The sequence below is a fragment of the Octopus sinensis genome, linkage group LG1 (genome assembly GCF_006345805.1).
Source record: "Octopus sinensis linkage group LG1, ASM634580v1, whole genome shotgun sequence".
Lineage (NCBI taxonomy): Eukaryota > Metazoa > Mollusca > Cephalopoda > Octopoda > Octopodidae > Octopus > Octopus sinensis.
In genome coordinates this window covers 121,784,964-121,804,635 of record NC_042997.1, presented here as the reverse complement: position 1 = coordinate 121,804,635, position 19,672 = coordinate 121,784,964, and the positions used below count along the sequence as shown (strand labels likewise).

The 19,672-nt window shown below is 35.2% G+C and overlaps 1 protein-coding gene across 1 annotated transcript in view; it reads left to right on the top strand.

Moving 5' to 3' along the window:
- LOC115216511 (glutamate receptor-like) overlaps positions 1 to 19,672 on the top strand; it is a 701,885-nt gene that overhangs the window by 647,404 nt on the left and 34,809 nt on the right. The window contains exons 9-11 of the mRNA XM_029785951.2: positions 5,942 to 6,052; positions 12,425 to 12,497; positions 17,019 to 17,158. Of these exons, the coding sequence (XP_029641811.1) occupies positions 5,942 to 6,052; positions 12,425 to 12,497; positions 17,019 to 17,158 (324 nt within the window). The remainder of the gene's footprint in view (positions 1 to 5,941; positions 6,053 to 12,424; positions 12,498 to 17,018; positions 17,159 to 19,672) is intronic.

Here is a 19,672-nt window from a genome sequence, read left to right as displayed (position 1 = left end):
GTGGTCCTGTTATTATTTAAACTTTCCGCAAACTTTTGAGACTGTTACATTTGATCTATTATAAAATGTTATTGTCTTTTCTTACAAAATTTTCGCGCACATATATAATATAGACAGTACACCATTCTTTGACAAAATGCGGTAATATGTAACAATGTGTTGAGTTGTAGGATCAGAGTGATTATCTCTTCTCCTAAATTCTTTTCCGATCTCTTGTGAGCCAGCACCCTATAACAATTATCGATGTCCTCAACTTTGGTTATAAATTACCAAACGGAATTAAATGAATATTAGACTTAACCACTTGCATTTCAAGTGAAGTTCCGTCCTGACTTGACTTACAGCCCGATAACAATGCATAGGCTTTGGCAAACGACTATCGTCTATATATTTTCTACACCCAAATCTGAGAATTATAAAAAGAATGTTTCACTGTAACACGTCAAACATTGTCAAATGAAATGTAGAATCATTTTCAGTGATTAGAGGCAAATGTATCCAACAAAAGTAGAAATATACAGAATAAATAACAAAATGTTTTCTAATCTAGGCAGAAGGCCAGAAATTTTGGGGGAGGGGGCCAGTCGATTACATCGACCCCAGTACACAACTGGTACATAATTTATCGACCCCGAAAGGATGAAAGGCAAGGGGCTAAACACAGAGGAGACAAACAAGGACAGACAGACGGATTAAGTCGATTAGAACGACCCCAGTGCGTAACTAGTACTTAATTTATCGACCACGAAAGGATGAAAGGCAAAGACGACCCCGGCGGAATTTGAACTCAGAACGTAACGGCAGACGAAATACGGCTACGCATTTCGCCCGGCATGCTAAAGTTTCTGCCAGCTCACCGCCTTAGAATGAATAAATATTAAATGTCCAGATACTACACTGAAGTCTGTATTTTAAGTTGCAGCCTAAGAAGTTATATCTGATAAAACGAATTGCAGTATGCGTGCGTATATGTGTGTGTGTGTGCATAAATGGATGTATGTGCATGTGTTTTTTTAAAGATAATGCCAGCGTATGAGTTCATTGGGTAAAATATATTGAGGTAATTTCGGCTTTGCTTAGTCTCCGCAATTCTGCAGTTTCACGAGGAGGAAATGAATTATGTAAAGAATCAGGAATTTCGTATGAATTTCATTGACATATGTAGAGATGTCTTATATATACCTATATATATATATGTGTGTTTGTATAAACACACACAATATGTGTGTGTATTTCTATCTAGTGTATGTATATATATATATATATATATATAATATATATATATATATATATATATATATATATATATATATATATATATATCCGCGCGTATGTGTGTCGATACAAATGTAGAATTGTGTAACATTGCCTTCGGGATCGACCTTATGTTTGCAGTACGTGGATAGCTGTTGTTAAGAACAACATCAAGCCGTCATCGCAGGTTTAAACTAGAAACTGAATCTAACAAGCTATAGTTACTAATACCTGCGACCTCAGTTTAAGCATTTATGGCATCACACACACACACACACACACAGAGGATATATATCAACTGATGTAATTACGCATATATTGAATAACAAAGAAGAAGGAGAATCTCTAACTGGTTCCTACATTGAAGTGTTCAATGGTGCTCAGCAGTACACCAATACAGCATATTCTCATCCAAATTACAAAACTTAAAGCTAACAATCGAGAATTCTAAAAGTCAGTGGTCTATTAAAGAGGAACTCAAACTTCACTGTAAGAATTTGGCATCAATTCAAATACACATGGAATCTTTAGACAATTGCCGGTCTTTTCGAAAGAGATGTTCATTTGGCTTTACCAAAGCTAAATATGTCAGTCCGCTTACTCTTCTCCAAATTACGACTTGCATCGAAATCACATTGTTCCGGGTTCATTCCCACTGCGTGGCACCTTGACCAAGTGTCTTCTACTATAGCCTCGAGCCTTGTGAGAGGGTTTGGTAGACGGAAACTGAAAGAAGCATTTCGTGTATGTATATATATATATATATGTGTGTGTGTGTGTGGTGTATTTGTTTGTCCCTCTCCCACCACCGATTTTGTTGTATTTACGTCCTCGGCAAAACAGTCCTATAGAATACGTATTAGGCTTTCATAGAATAAGTCCTGGTGTCGATATTTATTACTAAAAGTGGTGCTCCAGCATGGCTGCAGTCAAGTGACTAAAGCAAGTAAAAGAATAAAAGAACATGTGCGTTCTTTTATAATATGTATATATATATATATATATATATTGATAGAAATGGTACAACAAAAAGAATGAAAGAGACCTCGATATTATGTAGATAGAGGAATTTATCTGTAAATATATGTGACAATTATTCGGTAGCCATGATAAAATTCCGAGTTTCGGATGTCGGGGCGGAAAACCACGCTGCCATCTCTTCAGTTATCCGGTCATCGAAAAAGCTGTTGTCACTTTTCCTCAACGAAATTCCATGCGCGAACCGTGATTAAATGAAAATTATGTCAGAAGTGAATATTCCAATATGCCGCGCCGATTGTATCCTTAATCACACAGTCGTAAAATGTACTACGTGACTACTTACCAACAATTTTACCTACTCTACTACGCTACTTTATCTAATTTAATTCATATTCAAATCGTTACGACGATACTCGAGGGTGATGACACCGCTGTTTCGTATAGATCAAATAACCATCGAAATGATTCGTAATTCGCCTGCAATTAATTCAGGCCGTGGATAAAGAGTCACGCAAATTTCAAAGAGAATGTTTTGACATCACAACACAAACAAATTGAATATTTTGAAAATTGTCAGTTAGTACAGACATAGGAACTCGTCCTTTGACTTCGCCGAGGCTAAATAAGTCACAAAAGTCATTTTGGTACTTTCCAGTTCATGTGCGTTCTTTCTAAGTGCTATACAGACGATGTGTGTCTGTGTGTGAATGAGTGCGGGACTATTTGTATGTGCGTATTATTGTCTGGCTGAAATAGCTTGCCATGCTGTGACAGTAATTTATCTAAGCTTTGAAATATTCGCCATGAGTATACGATAAATATTTGTATATCTCCCTGTCTCTATGTATAAATACTATCATTATCATGAAAAATATAATGTTGAAAATATATATATTCATAACTAAACTAAGATGTACAACGCGCGTGTACATACTTAGAACATACGCATATACATTATTAGAAACACAATTATCATTATTAGGCGGCGCGCTTATAGCATAGGATACCGTGTCACACAAAATACCTAGGTGGCATTTTTCCGGCTCTTTACGTTATGAGCGTAAATCCTATTGTGGTAAATTTCCCTTTCATCTTTTCGGGTCAATAAAATAAAGTGTAGCCTAAAGGAGGAGCTGCTCTTGTGCAAAAATATTAAACCAATGGCGGTGAGCTGGCGGTATTCTTAAAACATCAATGAAAATGGTTAACAGCCAATTTTCTTGTTCTTTAAATTCTGAGTTCAAATCGCATTGAGGTTACTTTGCGTTCGATAATATAGTATCTGTGATATACAGAGTTCGAAAAAGTCTCCTGGAATCGAACTCGGAATCTTGAGGTTAGTAACCCGCACTCTTAACCACTACGCCATATGAATAATAACAGCAACAGCAACAACAAGGACATCGAAAATTACATTAGGAATGAGAAACCAGGTTCGAAATTTCCCCCAAAACACCTGAAGAAGGCTGGAAGGTATATCAGCCGAAACGTTGTGTTAACAAGATACAAGATATGGACAAATATCCGTCAAATGTAAATAAAGTAATGTAAACAATTATATTTTGCAAGCATAGAACTTATTCTCTCGGTTACTTCATCTGAATCGCTATGTTACGGCGTCGTAGACTTAAGAACATCAGTTATCAAGCTTTGGCGTGGGATGAGAACACAGACATACAAACATGCGTGTGTATATATATGTATATTCATGTGTATATATATGTATATATATATATATATATATATATATATAGAGAGAGAGAGAGAGAGAGAGAGAGAGATACCATGTGTGCTTGTGTTTGCATTTACAAATGGCGTAAGGTGAGTTATCGCATACACGAACATACGTGTATATATATTATATACACACCATGATAGATCGTTAGCCACTATACACATCTTTTTCTCTCCTTGTTTTTCTGTGTCCCTTTCCATAGAAAAGCGTAGGCTCGAAACGTAAAAGACTTTTTCTATTCCTGAGCGTTATACTAATACATCTGTTTGTTTTGTACACCACCTGTCTTCGTCTTTTGTTTTTTTCGTAAACTCTCCCTATATATATATATATCTGAATATATACATGTACAACGTATATATATACATACATACATACACACACACATATATATGTGTGTGTGAGAGAGAGAGAGAGAGAGAGAGAGATAGAGAGACAGACAGACAGACAGAGGAAGAGATTGGAAAACGTGAGTTAGCTAAGTATAACTATGGAATAAGAAGGCAAGCATTTCAACCAGAAATGTCTAAAATCTACGGCACGAAGCAAGAGAAATAAGACTAGGAACGCCAACTATTCATAATTAATAGAAAATAATAACAATTCAGGATGATTTGATTCTCGTGTTCTCTCATCAGCGAAGCATAATGTACTAAATTGGTTGAAATAGAAGTAAACGTTTTTTGATAAAAAATGAGAAGTTTTCATTTTCCAAAATTTCATACTTTTTAATGTTAATCGTTTTATCTAAGTTTATGGCAACGTTTTTAGTTTTAGAAAAAACTTTAGATAGAGTTTTGCAATTACATACGTTTATTAAAATTATTTAGCTTGTACACTTTACAGTGAGACTTAGAGTTATCTGGCTTATTTGCAAGATTTAGTTTTAGAAACCCTAGAGTGAGTTCGGGAGTTATCTAACATGATTGCAACTTTTTCGCTTGAGAAATCTTTAGAGAAAATGTCTATTAATTAGAAGAATAAACAGTGGTTAGAGCATCGAGCTTACGACCGTGAGGTTGTGAGTTCGAATCCCGGACCGGGCTGCGTGTTGTGATTTTGAGCAAGACACTTTATTTCACGGTGCTCCAGTTCACTCAGATGTAGAAATGAGTTGCGACGTCACAGGTGCTAAGCTGTATTGGCCTTTGCCTTTCCCTTGGATAACACTGGTGGCGTGGAGAGGGGAGGCCGGTATGCATGGGCGACTGCTGGTCTTCCTTAAACACCCTTGCCTGGACTTGTGCCTGGGAGGGTAACTTTCTAGGTGCAATCCCACGGTCATTCACGACCGAAGGGGGTCTCAATCTGAGTTTATTCAAATTATTTAATCTGACCTTCTTGTATATGTGTACTTATCAAACACATCTGAGGTATTTATTTTTAACTTAAAACTTTTGTCTCTCTTCCAACTAATTGTAACTTCTTAACTTCTACTTATGTGAATATTATCATATTTTGTAGGTACGAGTAGTAAGTCAAATCTAACAAAATCGAAATATAACTGCAGTTAGCTTTACAAATATTGCTTCTCATTCTTTTTGAAATATTTAAATATGCCGTCTAATGGCTCTGGGATTACAAAGTCAGCATGAAGACACCGATAACGTAAATACCAGTCTGAAATTGGGTCAAATTGACTAGGGTCAAATTGTTCGACTGACACTAAATGAAATGCTCCGACATGATTGTATTTCAATGACTGAAACACATAAAAAAGTAGGAGCCGCTTTCTGATTTTTTTAAACATATTAAAAACTGCAGGGTTTTTTTTTCGTTTTATTTTATTTATTTTTTTGTGGCGTCTTATTGCAATATTAATACAAGTTAATCAAATTTTTTTTCAACTTATCACACACAAATCTCTATTTTACATATATCGCAGAACTTAACCCTAGATTATATTTCTTCACTCCTGCTGTGGACTTTATATATACTTATAAATCTTTTTCGTTTGTCTTTTATTTTTAGATTGGAAACTGGACACCAACTCAAGGTTTCAACGAAGTTGAGATTGAACGTGCCGCCCCGCAACAAAACTATACCATGACAGGGAAAAGGCTGATTGTTACCACAATTGAAGTAAAAACATACTCTCTTTCCATTATATATTTTCGTTTGTTCTTAGATGACAAAAATGATTATGTGTGTGTGTATATATATATATATATATATATATATATATATATATAATATAAATTAGAGATAAAACCACTATTATGCAGCCCAAACAGTGATAGACATAAACCAAAACATAAATAACAAATAATATATATTTTTATAAAACATATAACTAGATTTCAAAAAGTATAAAAATGAATGATCAATATATAATAAGTAAATATATATATAATCAAAGGTGGATGGTTGTTTCTATCTCAAATTATATAAAATGATTTTGCATTAAACTAAATTGAAGATTTACTCAATACTTTTTAGTAGAGTACGTGTTTGTTAAGTTTTGCAAAAAGAAAGATTGACAGAGACGTCAAAAATTTAGCGTGCCCGCTTTTGTCTGACAATGATAAATCGAACATGCTAAAACCTGGAGGATACTTTCAACGTTTATCATGTAAAGTGTAAACACATACACATGGATAAGCAATCTTTATGATTTAAAAAAAGTCGCTTCCAAGCATGTAGATTCAAGTTCGAACCCTAAAAGTATTATTAGATTTAGAGCATTACTCGTTTCTCTGCAGAGAAATAAATCAATTTTCAATTTGTTACTAAACAGTAATAACCGCACAAACCCACAGTAAAAGCCAAAATGCCGCTGAAATTTATATGATTGTTTGAAATTTCTGTTGACCCTATTTTTCATGTTACACGGCTTAGAATGATTAAAAGAACAAGAGGTTAATACCTGAACGAATCGTGGAGTGCAGTGTGAAATTAAAATATATCAAGCGCACAGTGAGATCGCTTGGGTATTGCTAGATTGATTTCGAAACAAATGATGTTTTATTTGAAGATCAAAACGAAGCATGACCTCGCGAGAAATTAAATTTTATATTTACAGGACTCGAAGCTAGGTACATAAATCACTGAGATAAAGAGAATGTAAAAAGGAGTTCTATATATTAGTTGCTCTTTAAATTCATTCTGAAACAGATAAGGATTCATCACTTCCAAAAGTATTCCGATTATCTGCATCATTGAAACAAAAACTTGATCCGTGGAAACTTAAAATTGCGGGGATAACGCTAGTTGTATTGTTATAAGCTAACAACTTTTAGTTAAAATTTGTCACGATCTTCTTACACTAAACGTATTTTGGAAAAGACCTGCAGTCATTCATCAAATATTACGGTGGTATTCAAAAGCTGGTTTATACTTTGGAATCATCGCCCTCGTATAAAGTTTCTATCGGAAGTACTCATAGCTAAGAAATACGCGCATTCCATCCATTGTTTTATTTGTGACAATGAAAATAACCACATCCTTAATGTACGCTGGCACGAAATTAGAAAGTCGTACTAGTGAGTTTACAAATTCCCTCTCTCTCTCTAAGACTGATATGTTTAATGCAATAGCATACATGTAGGGGTTCGGTTATGATGTAAAGTCAATATATTGTCATTTAGGCCCAAACATATGCAGCATGAGGTCACTGAAATATGGTGATGATAAATTGAACTTAAGAATCTGTTATGGCAGAATAAACGAAACAGCAACAATAATCATTGATGATCATATTACAAATAGTTTACGAGAAAAAGTTAATAATGATCGGCTCGTAAGAATACACGTAAGAATAGATAAACATTTGTCTCACACCAGTGAGCAGAAATTAAATTCAATGGAAATATTTTTTGCCTATTCCACGTATCTGACAATAACATTCAAACCAAGTGAATTTAACCAAAACCCATCAACAATCTTATTTATTTATATTATTTTCTTTTTCCTGGATCTCTTGACATTAGAAGATAATTTAAATTCATTCTGTATATGAAATCGTTTGCAAATATCAGTTCGTCATCTCTCTATCCCACCTCTCTCTATCTCATGATATATATATATATATATATATATATATATATATATATATATATATATTTTTCAATATTCTGAACTACAGCTCAAGTATATGGGGAAAACGCAACCTCTCAGAAACCTATCAGCGAGTAAATGAATTAAATGAAAACTTTTAAAAGATATGCGATGACTCACCTTACGCTATTTGTAAATGCAAACACACGCACACACGCTATATATATATATATATATATAATATATATATATATATATATATAGGGAGAATTCACAAAAAAAAAACAAAAGACGAAGACAGGTGGTGTAGAAAACGAACACATGTATTAGTATAGCGCTCGGGAATTGAAAAAGTCTTTAACGTTTCGAGCCTACGCTCTTCCACAGAAAGGAACACAGAAAGAAACAAGGAGAGAAAAAATGTGTGTAGTGACTAACGATATATCACGGAGAAGGTTCGAACATGGGAGCTAAGAAATAGGGGAAATAACAAAGTAGTAGTGATCCGAAAACGAAGGTGCGCGTGTGTGTAAGAGAGTACGTATGTGCGTGTGAAAGAGGGCTGGTGATCTTGACGTGTGCGTGTGTGTATGTGTAGGTGTGAAAATGTGGGGATGGGAATTGGTCAGTGGTGGTGTGTGCGTGGTGGTGTGTTGTGATGTGATGTGTTGTGTGGTATGGTGTAGTGAGGTCTGGTGTGATGGTGTTGGGAAGTGGGTGTGGTGAGGGTGGGGAATGCACGGCTGGGGTGTGGGTTAAGCTGGGGATGGGGTAGAGGTGACGTATGTGGGTAGGCAGAGGGTGGGTTAGAAGTGGGGTATGTTGGAGAGGGTGTAAGAGATGGAGTAGGATGGGAAGTATAGGGAAGGTAGGGGAGGGGTGGGCTTGTGGGGGTGACGATGAAGGGGGACGTGGAAGGTGGGTATGAGAGAAGAAAGAGAGTAAGAGAGAGGAGAGAAAGAGAGTAGTGGTGAAGAGAAGCAGGCGTCTGAGCAAGAGAGAAGTGGGTGGGGGAAGTAGGAGGGAGGGGGAGAGAGGCAAGTGGAGGAGGTTAGATGAAGAGGGGAGGAGAGTTGAGCCCATGTGGCGCAAAGGAGCGATAAGAGAAGATTAATCCCTGTTCACGGCGCAAACGGGAGTCCGGAAGGTCTCTGTGCAAGTACAATCCGAATACGGACAGATGTTGCAAAGAGTGACCGGTAGAACGGAAACGGCGTGAGCCCGGAATGTCATTGCCGAGGCGGATGTCTCGGAGGTGTTCCGCGAACCGGTCAGCCAAGCGGCGTCCCGTTTGTCCGATGTACAGAGAATGGCAGAGAGAGCAGGAGATGAAATAGTTGATATTGGTAGAAGTATATTATTATTATTATTATTATTATTATTCAGGTCACTGTATGGAATTTTTGGAAAAAATATAAAAATGTTTAATAAAATAAAATAAATTAAGATACAATAAGGAAGAATACAGATGGGGAAATAGGGAGAAATCGGTTATTTACAAACTAGTTGTAAAAGGGTAAATAATAATAGACGAAAAAGAAAAAAGAAAGACATATCAGTGTGTATGCAAGTCTATAAGTGCAGTAAACTATAACATAAAAACCTAAGGGATATGTTTAACGAAATAGTAATAGGTCGAGACGAAATATAATGTAAACAAGGCCACGTGTGTCTAGCAGAATATAGCGCAACAGGATCGGTAACAAAAAAAAAAGCCAAAGAGAGTTATACGTATACATATTGATATTGAAAAACGATATATATATATATATATAATATATATATATATTACAAGAGGCTTAAAGCTGAGAGACAAGACTATGTTTGAAAATAATAAAATATTTAAATAAAAAAGTACATACAAGCAGAGAAAAAAGAAAAAAACAAAAAGAACTTAAAATCGTTGCTTTTCTTTAAGTTCTTTTTGTTTTTTTCTCTTTTCTTTACTTGTATGTACATTTTTACTTAATTATTGTATCCTTTTCAAACATTGTCTTGTCTCTCAGCTTTAAGCCTCTTGTAATATATTTATATTTTTTCGTCTTTCAATATTAATATGCATACGTTTGGCCTTTTTTCTGCTAGTGTACCTGTTGCGTTATATTCCTTGTTTACATTATACTTCGTCTCGATCTGTTACTATTTCGTTAAACATATCCCTTAGATATTTATTTTTATGTTGTAGTTTACTGCACATATAGACTTGCATACACATCGATATGTCTTTCTTTTTTGGTTTCGACTCTCTCACTACTACTATTATAATTATTTTCCCCTTTTACAACCTTTTTGTAAATATCTGATTTTTCCCTATTACCCCATCTCTACTCTATTTTATTAAACTTTTTTGATGTTCTTCCAAAAATTCCTCATACTGACGAGAATGACAATGCATAAATTTAATTATAATTACTATGATTATAATTTTTTCTTACATGTTTGTATTGTGCGTATGTATTGCGAAATGTGCGTATGTATTGAATCCAATTTTGTATTAAATCTAATTTTGATTCAACATTATTTTTCTCCATTTTCTAATACTTGTTTATGTTATATTCATACCTATAAAGAAATTTTTTCAACTATATATATATATATATTCATTTTATTTTACTTATTGACTGATTTTTCAAATTGTTTATTTGCAAATATTATACTAATGTTTTCCATGCTGAACTACATTTCATCAAAAAATTCCCTCCAAAACTGAATGTTTGGAAGGGGAGACAGTACGTTTCGTATTCTAAATATAAATCCAAGGATAAAAAGAAAGAGGGTAAAGAAGGAAAAAAAAGGGAAGAGAGAAAGAAAACAAATTGTCTTTCAATGATGATCAAAACCACACCTGTGTTATTCTCAATATTTAATTTCTGTGCATCATACCAAACACTATATATATATACATATATATATATATATATATATAATAACAATTTAACAAATAAAACATGCATACATACATACATATATGTACATACCTACATCTATATGTATATATACATGTATATATATATATATATATATGAGTACAGGACACCACAAATAAACGTAGAACACAACGAGAAACGAAAACATAAAATCAAAGAAGGAAACGGACTTTCTTTAACAACGAAAACACAGAGTACAAGACAAACAATACAAGGAATATTCCCCTTCATCAGCTACCCCTGGTTCGACTCAATGCGTGTCAATTTCGAAGGTAAGGGCAGAACACGATCCGGCCGAAACAGTCCTTCCTGCAAAATGAATTAACTAAAATTCTTTTGCAGAGGGGTAAAAAAAATGTGACAAGAACAGGACGTAAAAGCAATACAAATAAATGAAAAAATACAGTACACATAAAGAATAAAAACAGAACAAGGAAACCAACAATAAGGGCTTTTTTTAAGCCTAGACGGTGGAAAATTCGTTGGAACGCAATTCAGAAGATCGACTTGCTGGAGACAAGAAGAAAGTCGATGTTGACTTGTTGAAAGCAGCGGGAAGAGGGGAAGTTTAGTAGTCCGGTCAGCGGCCAGAGAGAGGAGGAGTGAGAGAGAGAGAGAGCAAAATAAACCAGATATATACACACATATGTATATACGTACACATATATATTATATATATGTATACATATATTCAGATGTGTGTGTTTGTGATGCATATATATAGGTATGCGCGCATGTGCGTTTCACACACGTGTACATGTTAAGTCGTTATTTTCTGAATTGACAGGAAAGGAATGGGCAGTATCTTATTGTCCATGTTGGATTTTGTGGTTAAATATCTTGCACAGTAGAGTATTGATATTGCTACATTGACATACCATGATTTCAGATTAAATTACCGGCTTTACGTATGCAGTCATCAAAAGTCAGGTAACCAGCGGCGTCAATGATTGTGTATATTTGAGGGAATTGAAGCTATCGAGAAGGAATCATTTTTGATTAAAACTACACACTTCCCTCTGTTATCCAAGTAAGCAATATCACTGGCTATTGCAATATGTGAAACATTTTCGTTAATCATAACCTGCATTTCCTAGTTCCGTTGAAGTGTGGCATGTCATTGTTGTTGAGGATCCCTGGTGTGGCTACAAGACTTTAATATTTATTTAGAATTATGTTAGGAAATGCATAGATATCAAACTCTATCTGTACTAATTGCTATGAAGATATTGGCATTCTAGTAGCTATTTACAAGTTATCCTCCAGTAGAGGATATTACACGATAATATCTTATCTTTCTTATATTTCCATATTTAATTACGGATCGTCTCATTGGTCCATAGAAAGTGTTTGCATTTTAGACGTATATTGATATAATAGTAAATGTTTTAGAAAGCAAACTGAATTTGCTTTACAGCACTGCCTGGCTGTATTTATGTATCATTATTTGCCATTAAAATACTATGCATGATTCTGGTAATAAATATATTATTATCATCTACTTATTTTCTTTTATTTTAATTTTTTTCAGTCCCCGCCATTCTTGATGTTTAAATCGCCAGCACCGGATGGCAAGCCATTAGTTGGGAACGACAAGTATGAGGGTTCGTATAGCGCAAATATTTTTTCCAACATGTCAAAAATAAAAAAAAATTTAAAAATGTGTCGAGGCACTTAAACATAATACCTCTCTCAACTCCGTCGGTCACGAATGACCATGGGTGCACCTAAGAGGTTCCCATCCGAGGTGATACAAGTCTGGGTTGAAAGTCGCCTCACCGGCAAAAACAGAACTTGGGTTTGTTTTTATGGAAGACCAATAGTGCCCATGCATACCAGCTTCTCTTTTCCACGCCACTGATGTTATCCAAGGCAAAGGGAAAGGCCGATACAGCTTGGCACCAGTGATGTCGCAAATCCTTTCTACCGCTGAGTGATCCTGGAGCAACGGGAAATAAAATCTCTTGCTCAAGAACACAACACGCAGCCCAGTCCGTAAATCGAACTCACAACCTCACAATCATAAGCTCGCCGCTCTAACCACTGAGCCTTGCGACTTCACTTAACATAATACCTCTCTCAACTCCGTCGGTCACGAATGACCATGGGTGCACCTAAGAGGTTCCCATCCGAGGTGATACAAGTCTGGGTTGAAAGTCGCCTCACCGGCAAAAACAGAACTTGGGTTTGTTTTTATGGAAGACCAATAGTTGCCCATGCATACCAGCTTCTCTTTTCCACGCCACTGATGTTATCCAAGGCAAAGGGAAAGGCCGATACAGCTTGGCACCAGTGATGTCGCAAATCCTTTCTACCGCTGAGTGATCCTGGAGCAACGGGAAATAAAATCTCTTGCTCAAGAACACAACACGCAGCCCAGTCCGTAAATCGAACTCACAACCTCACAATCATAAGCTCGCCGCTCTAACCACTGAGCCTTGCGACTTCACTTAAACATAATACCATTAAATACTAAAAAGTTTGAATAATAAATCTGTAGCATTAAAAGATGCTGTCACATTTTACTATATGCGTATCTTGTAATAACATTTACAACTGAAAGTGCGGTAGATAATTAAATGTCATTAATACAGAACATGAATGAGATCGTCGAAGATATCTAAGTAAATCTTGTTCTCTCTTCTGTCACTTTAGCTGCATTCTAATAGTATATCGTGTAATATGTTATATCAAACTTGTCTGATGTATGCAGATATTAATCCGAATATATCCTCGACAGGCGACGAGTTGACAGAATAGTTAGCATTCAGGGTGAAATGCTTCGCAGTATTTCGTCTGATTTTACGCTACGAGTTCAAACTTTGCATTTCATCCCTTCGGGGTCAATACAATAAGTACTAGTTAAGCACTGAGTTGTTTGTAATCTATTCAGCTACTCTCAAGCATGAGTATAAAAACTGCACCCCTATGCTAAGCTATGTCGAGCCAGTTTGGCAGAGTAGGCCCATCAAACCAGTATGATCTCAAACTCAAATTCATGGCCTCAGACCGTGGCTGGTAGAGAGAAGATGCTGAAACTTTCATGCTGCAATGGACTGAACATGGTCAATCCAATCCAATATATTCAACAGTATTATGCATAGAATAATTGTAAATCTTCCTCCTATATTTTTAAATGCGTTCATCTAGTATGTTAGCTGCGATATCCATCGGTATAACAAAAATCTATTAATCGCTGACTCAACTGTCTTCTTTTGTGACTTAAACAAACCAAACGGAAACTATCCATAGCAGTTGCATTGACAGACCAGGAATGAAATATTCCTTTTACAGGAGAGAAACATTCTTTGCAGATATATTTTCTGGACAATGTTGTTATAATATACGCAACCGATATAGAAATTTTGAGAATATAAACAAATATAGATTTTGAGTTTAAAATGTCGCGGTCAAATACGTCCAAAGAATTAGAGCAATAACGATTGCATTATTGCACCAGATAATTATAAATGAAATGAAATATGTTGTATAGTAACAATACCTGTATTGTTAGTCTTAATGACTGCATATAAATACCCTATAGTTACAGAACATACATTTTATGCATATTGACTGTGATTTTATATAGGAAAAGTAATAAAATGTAAGCCCTAGTAGGCTGAAGTATAAACACTTAAATAATTATATTAAATCAATAGATGAGCTTCTATAATGTTGAGATTTGTTAATTATCGATCAATACCCGAAAGAATATTATATAGAGGAAAATATATAAATCATATAAAAATCAATTAACAGGACGTAACTTGATATTTTCAAGACAGTCATTCACGAACAGTGTCTCAAAGATAAGCGCAAACACACACGCGAACGTGGGTTATTGCTCTGTAAATTCTAGTGCAGTAAGAATTTCGGAAAGCTAACGGAATCATATGGTTACTTAGCATGTTTAAATTCTAAACGGTCTCTCTGCATCAAACGATGGGCAATTTTGTTTTATTTTTATATCTAAATTAAATCTATCTCTGCCACTCGTTTTATGTCGGAAATCTTTTAATGATTCATATAATTTATAATTATCACGCGCTTTATTGATTAATATTATAGTTTACTCTATTAATTCGTCTAATTAGCTTTAGATATTTTTATGAACGAACATTATAGAAGAAATTTACTTATGGTTACAGATGTAAGGCAAAATCGTAACGTTTGTACTATCCTCTTCTGTGTGGTGATTATGTAAATATATGTGTGTTTATTGGTGTATAATTACACGTGTATCTGAAGTTATTGCAAAAAAATACAAACATTTATGAAATACCCAAAAAGTGTTCAGGACGTAAATGCGTAATTATTGCCATTTTTCTTATACTAAAAGAGTATGTTTTTCTTTGAACATAAAAGAAAGCCATTAAATTTCTATACCACTTAAATTACCTAATTTCCAAAGTGTCTGTAAAGAAGAAAAATAATAATAACGTTTGTCTCATCTTTTTTCTCAATACTTATGGATTAAGCAAAAAAAAAAAAATAAATAAAAACTATAAATTGTTATTTGCTAAATATATATATTTTTTTTTACTTAATATTTATCTATTATGATTAATGGATATTAACATTGCCAGCTACTGTTTATATATTTTCATGGCACCTAAGCAGCAAATCAATAAAATATAAAATATTTAAACCTATTGAAATAGTATAGGAATGTGATTATTCTGCCTACAGTCTATGACTGCCAAGATTTGCTTCCGCTGTTCTTTGTAAAGGAATCTTTAGGTTATGTCGAGTATTCATTGACGCTGTCTATATTCCTTTGAAACTGCCAGCGATTCTCTGATTTGCAACTCTATCACAGGGTGATTTTTTTTTACTCGATATTGATATAATCTGAACACTTCTATTGTTCTCCTTTCTACGCCTGGTAAATAATAACCGTTGGAATCATAGAAGAGGAAATAAAATCTAAATTACTCGCAGAAAATATAGAAACACGGAAAAAGTAACTACATTGTTCGTAGCTGACATTTCAATAGAAATTGTAGTTTATGGCATAAAATTCATCTAATTGCTATGACAATATAAAACTTCATTTAATGGATTATTCCGAGAATAGTGTGAAGTGTCAATCTAAATACTAATGTATTTTCAACTGAATGCGAGTTCAGTGGTTGAAAACCTACCGGTAGAAAATTTGTCAGTATAGCGTAACGAAAAATAGTCTAAGAGACAATGAACTTTAACTTTTGGTCGAGTTATGTACTTTCAATATCCAGTGACTGCACAACGCTACAGTATTTTAACAAAATACTTATTTATACGCAATTTAGAATTCTATAAATGGTTTATATAGTACAAGTGAGCATCTCTCACAGTGTAGATATGGACATTTCATAGTCGTCGTTCTTCAGTAAAAGTTATTAAATAAAACTGCATTGTATGTTAAGAACCGCAGTCAACTTTCATTGGAATTGTAGCTGGGTCTATCACTATATACTTAAACGAATAGAACATTAGTATCTATAGTATTACATTTTTAGTTACTTATCAGTAAACCTCCTCACGCATATGAACATGGGGAATGTCCAATTACAAATTCTGAATTTGATATGATCGAGATGTCTATATGATTAGGTAATAAAAATAAATGTTGATTTGTTTCAAAAGACTGGGTTAAAAAAGAGTGAACCAGGTGGGGTACGAAGGAAGAAAAAGGACCTATGTACCAGTACATTGCATTGGTTGTGGATCATTGAGGTTGGAGAAGTGATCCTTGGGGAAGAGGTGGAGATTAGCACAAGTGGACTGGTAAGATCCTACGGCGAAGGGGTAGAGCTGAGGTGAGGTGAAAGAGAAAATAACGAGATCGAAGTGGTAGGTTGGCTAATGGGGAAAAAAGGCCGAGGTACAGTCGACTTGGTAGGTGCAGGGGAGAGCAAATTATACGAGCACAAAAAATGAAGAGACAAAACATACATTGGGAGTAGCCATAATTTTGGATAAAAAAACAGGAGTAAACACCGATTTTTATTATCTTTGTAGACAGAAACAAAATTATGCATTAGTTTGTCTTGCAATCGTATGATGCAATTTTCATGTAAAATAACATAAACAATGAGTAAGAATTTTAGTGAATTTATAGATACGTTCATTTTAATTTTCAGGATACTGTGTGGAACTGGCAGAGCATTTAAAGAGAATCATTCATAGAGATTATATATTTCGTATTGTGAAAGATGGCAACTACGGCCAAAAGCTTAAGAACGGAACTTGGGACGGAATGATTGGTGAGCTCACACGCAGGGTAAGTGAAGTTAGTTTACTATTGCAAAAGCATCTCAATATTCCAAGAGTTTCTTATGTGTAGCTTAAAGGATTTTGGATTTGTTTTCTTTCTCATACGCATACCTGTAAGACAAAAGGCTTGCTTCACAGCTATGTGGTTTGGGGTTCAATCCCAGTCTGCTAGACATTGAAATAGTCTCTACTATTATAGACCCTGGTTGACCAATATCTTGCGAATTTCGGAGATGGAAACTGTGCGACAGATTGTTATGTGTGTGTGTATGTTTACAGCTGTTCTCAAACCCTCGAAAAACGAGGAGGGTTAGTTTATGACCCAGTAACTTTAGTTCCTTGGTTGTTTGGCAAAAGAGTTGACAGAATATGTACCACTCTTAGAAACCATTAGTACAATTTGTTCGAGTAAACACCATATGGCGATGATTCAAATAATCTTTGTCACATGAGTGAAAGAAGTAACACATATATATATATCAGGTCATCCCATAAGTTCTGTCCGACTTTACCTTTTTTAAAATTGAATGAAATTTAATAGTATCAATTTAGAATGTCTAATGGAGTTAAAGAATTATTTTATGCATTTGTGTACATTTAAACTAATTATATAATATTTTACAGAATAATAGAATTAAAATTTCTTTAATTAAAACCCTTTCTAACATGGAAGTATCCAAAGAGCATTTGAAGCACATAATGTTTATGAGTACAAACAAGGAAATTTTGCAGCCGAAGCGGCTCGAAACACACACCCAGTTTATGGGCAGGAATGCTTGAATGAAAGAACTTGCAGAAGATGGTTTGCAAAATTCACAAGTGGAGACTTCAGCCTTGAAGCTGAAGATTGAACAGGACGTCCAGTTGAGTTTGAATATAAGCCCCTTGAGGCCTTACTTGAAAAAACTCATGCATTGTCAGTTGAAGAATTGGCAATAAACCTTAGTTCAAACCATACAACAGTTTATCGTCATCTTCACCAACTTGGAAAGGTTCCTAAACTTGGAAAATCGGTGCTTCATGAACTATCCGAAAGCAACCACAAATGCGGAGTTGACGTCTGCTCTTCTCTCCATTCTCGCGAAATCATTTCACCCTTTTTTGATAGACGCGTGACTGGTGATGAAAAATGGATCTTCTATCGAAATGTTAAACGTTGTAAACAGTGTCTTGGTAAAGGGGAAAAACTCATACACAACCGAGAAGGGAACTTCATGGAAAAAAATGTTCTTCTCTCTATCTGGTGGGATTGCAATGGAATAATTGACTTTGAATTGTTAAAGCCTAATGCAAGAATCAATGCTCAAGTCTACTGTCAGCAATTAGAGCGTTTGAACCAAGCTTTGAAGAAAAACGACCCACTTTAGTGAATCGAAAAGGCGTGATGTTTCATCAGGACAATGCGTGACACCATACTGCAAAGATCACATCACAGAAGATCAAAGAGATTGGTTGGAAAAAATTCCTCATCCACCTTATTCTCCCGATCTTGCTCCTTCAGACTACCATTTGTTTCGTAGTTTACAGAATTATTTGGGGGACATAACTTCCGCAAGCCGAGAGGAGGTCGAAACTGACATTTCAGAGTTCTTGGCTTTGAAACCAAAAGAGTTGTACATTGATGGGATTAAAAAATTGTAAATAGATGGAAGGAAGTCATAGATAATCAGGGAAAGTACATTGAGGATTAAATTTCAGTTAATTATAACAATTGATCACTTGTTTTCTTTATTCAAAATTCGGACAGAACTTACGGGATGACCTGATATATATATATATAGGGTGGTGAAACAATTTTGAAATGGTCATTCAGTCCCTCACTGATCTTGGTTGTACTATCTGTGAGGGAGCCATCCTTTCGGAAGAGAGGTCCTATTTTGCAGCAATCACAGGCTTTTTTTGTTGGCATAATGAAAGCAGGCCTTTGAATTTGACTTAATGTTTTTTTTTTATAACTCATGATTCTTTGTCCTCTCCCTCCCTCACATACGATTATTGCATGCTTTTTTCAATCTCAGTGCTGTTTTTAGGTGGGGCCTTTCACCACTTTTGGAATGTTGGTTGAAGCGATTTAAAACCTTCATCCGTCGTCACTTGGTGATCTTCTCTCCCTTGGAATTCTGTTCCCTTTTGTGTTGGCCTTGTGCTCTGGGATATATGGTTTGCATGACAGTCATGAAATATTCTAGTTTCATGCCAATGTCTGATGTCGCGAGACATTTCGGCCAGTTCTGTTTGAAGATCCCTTTTTGGACCGATTTCTATTATGCTTGGTGGAAGTTCAAATTGGAGAGATGTTGAGTGCTTCTTTTAGGCTGTATGTCTCTCTCTACTTTTGGTCCAGACAGCTCTATTATTTTGTGATCCGAAACTAATGTCGGCGTCACTTTCACATCATGAACGATGTCCATATTGTTTGTGAAGCAGAGAGCCAAAATGTTATTCGCCTTAGATGGTCTGAGTAGAACTTGCTCGATGAATAGGGCATTCGTGCGGTTGAGCAGGGACATAATGCTTTATG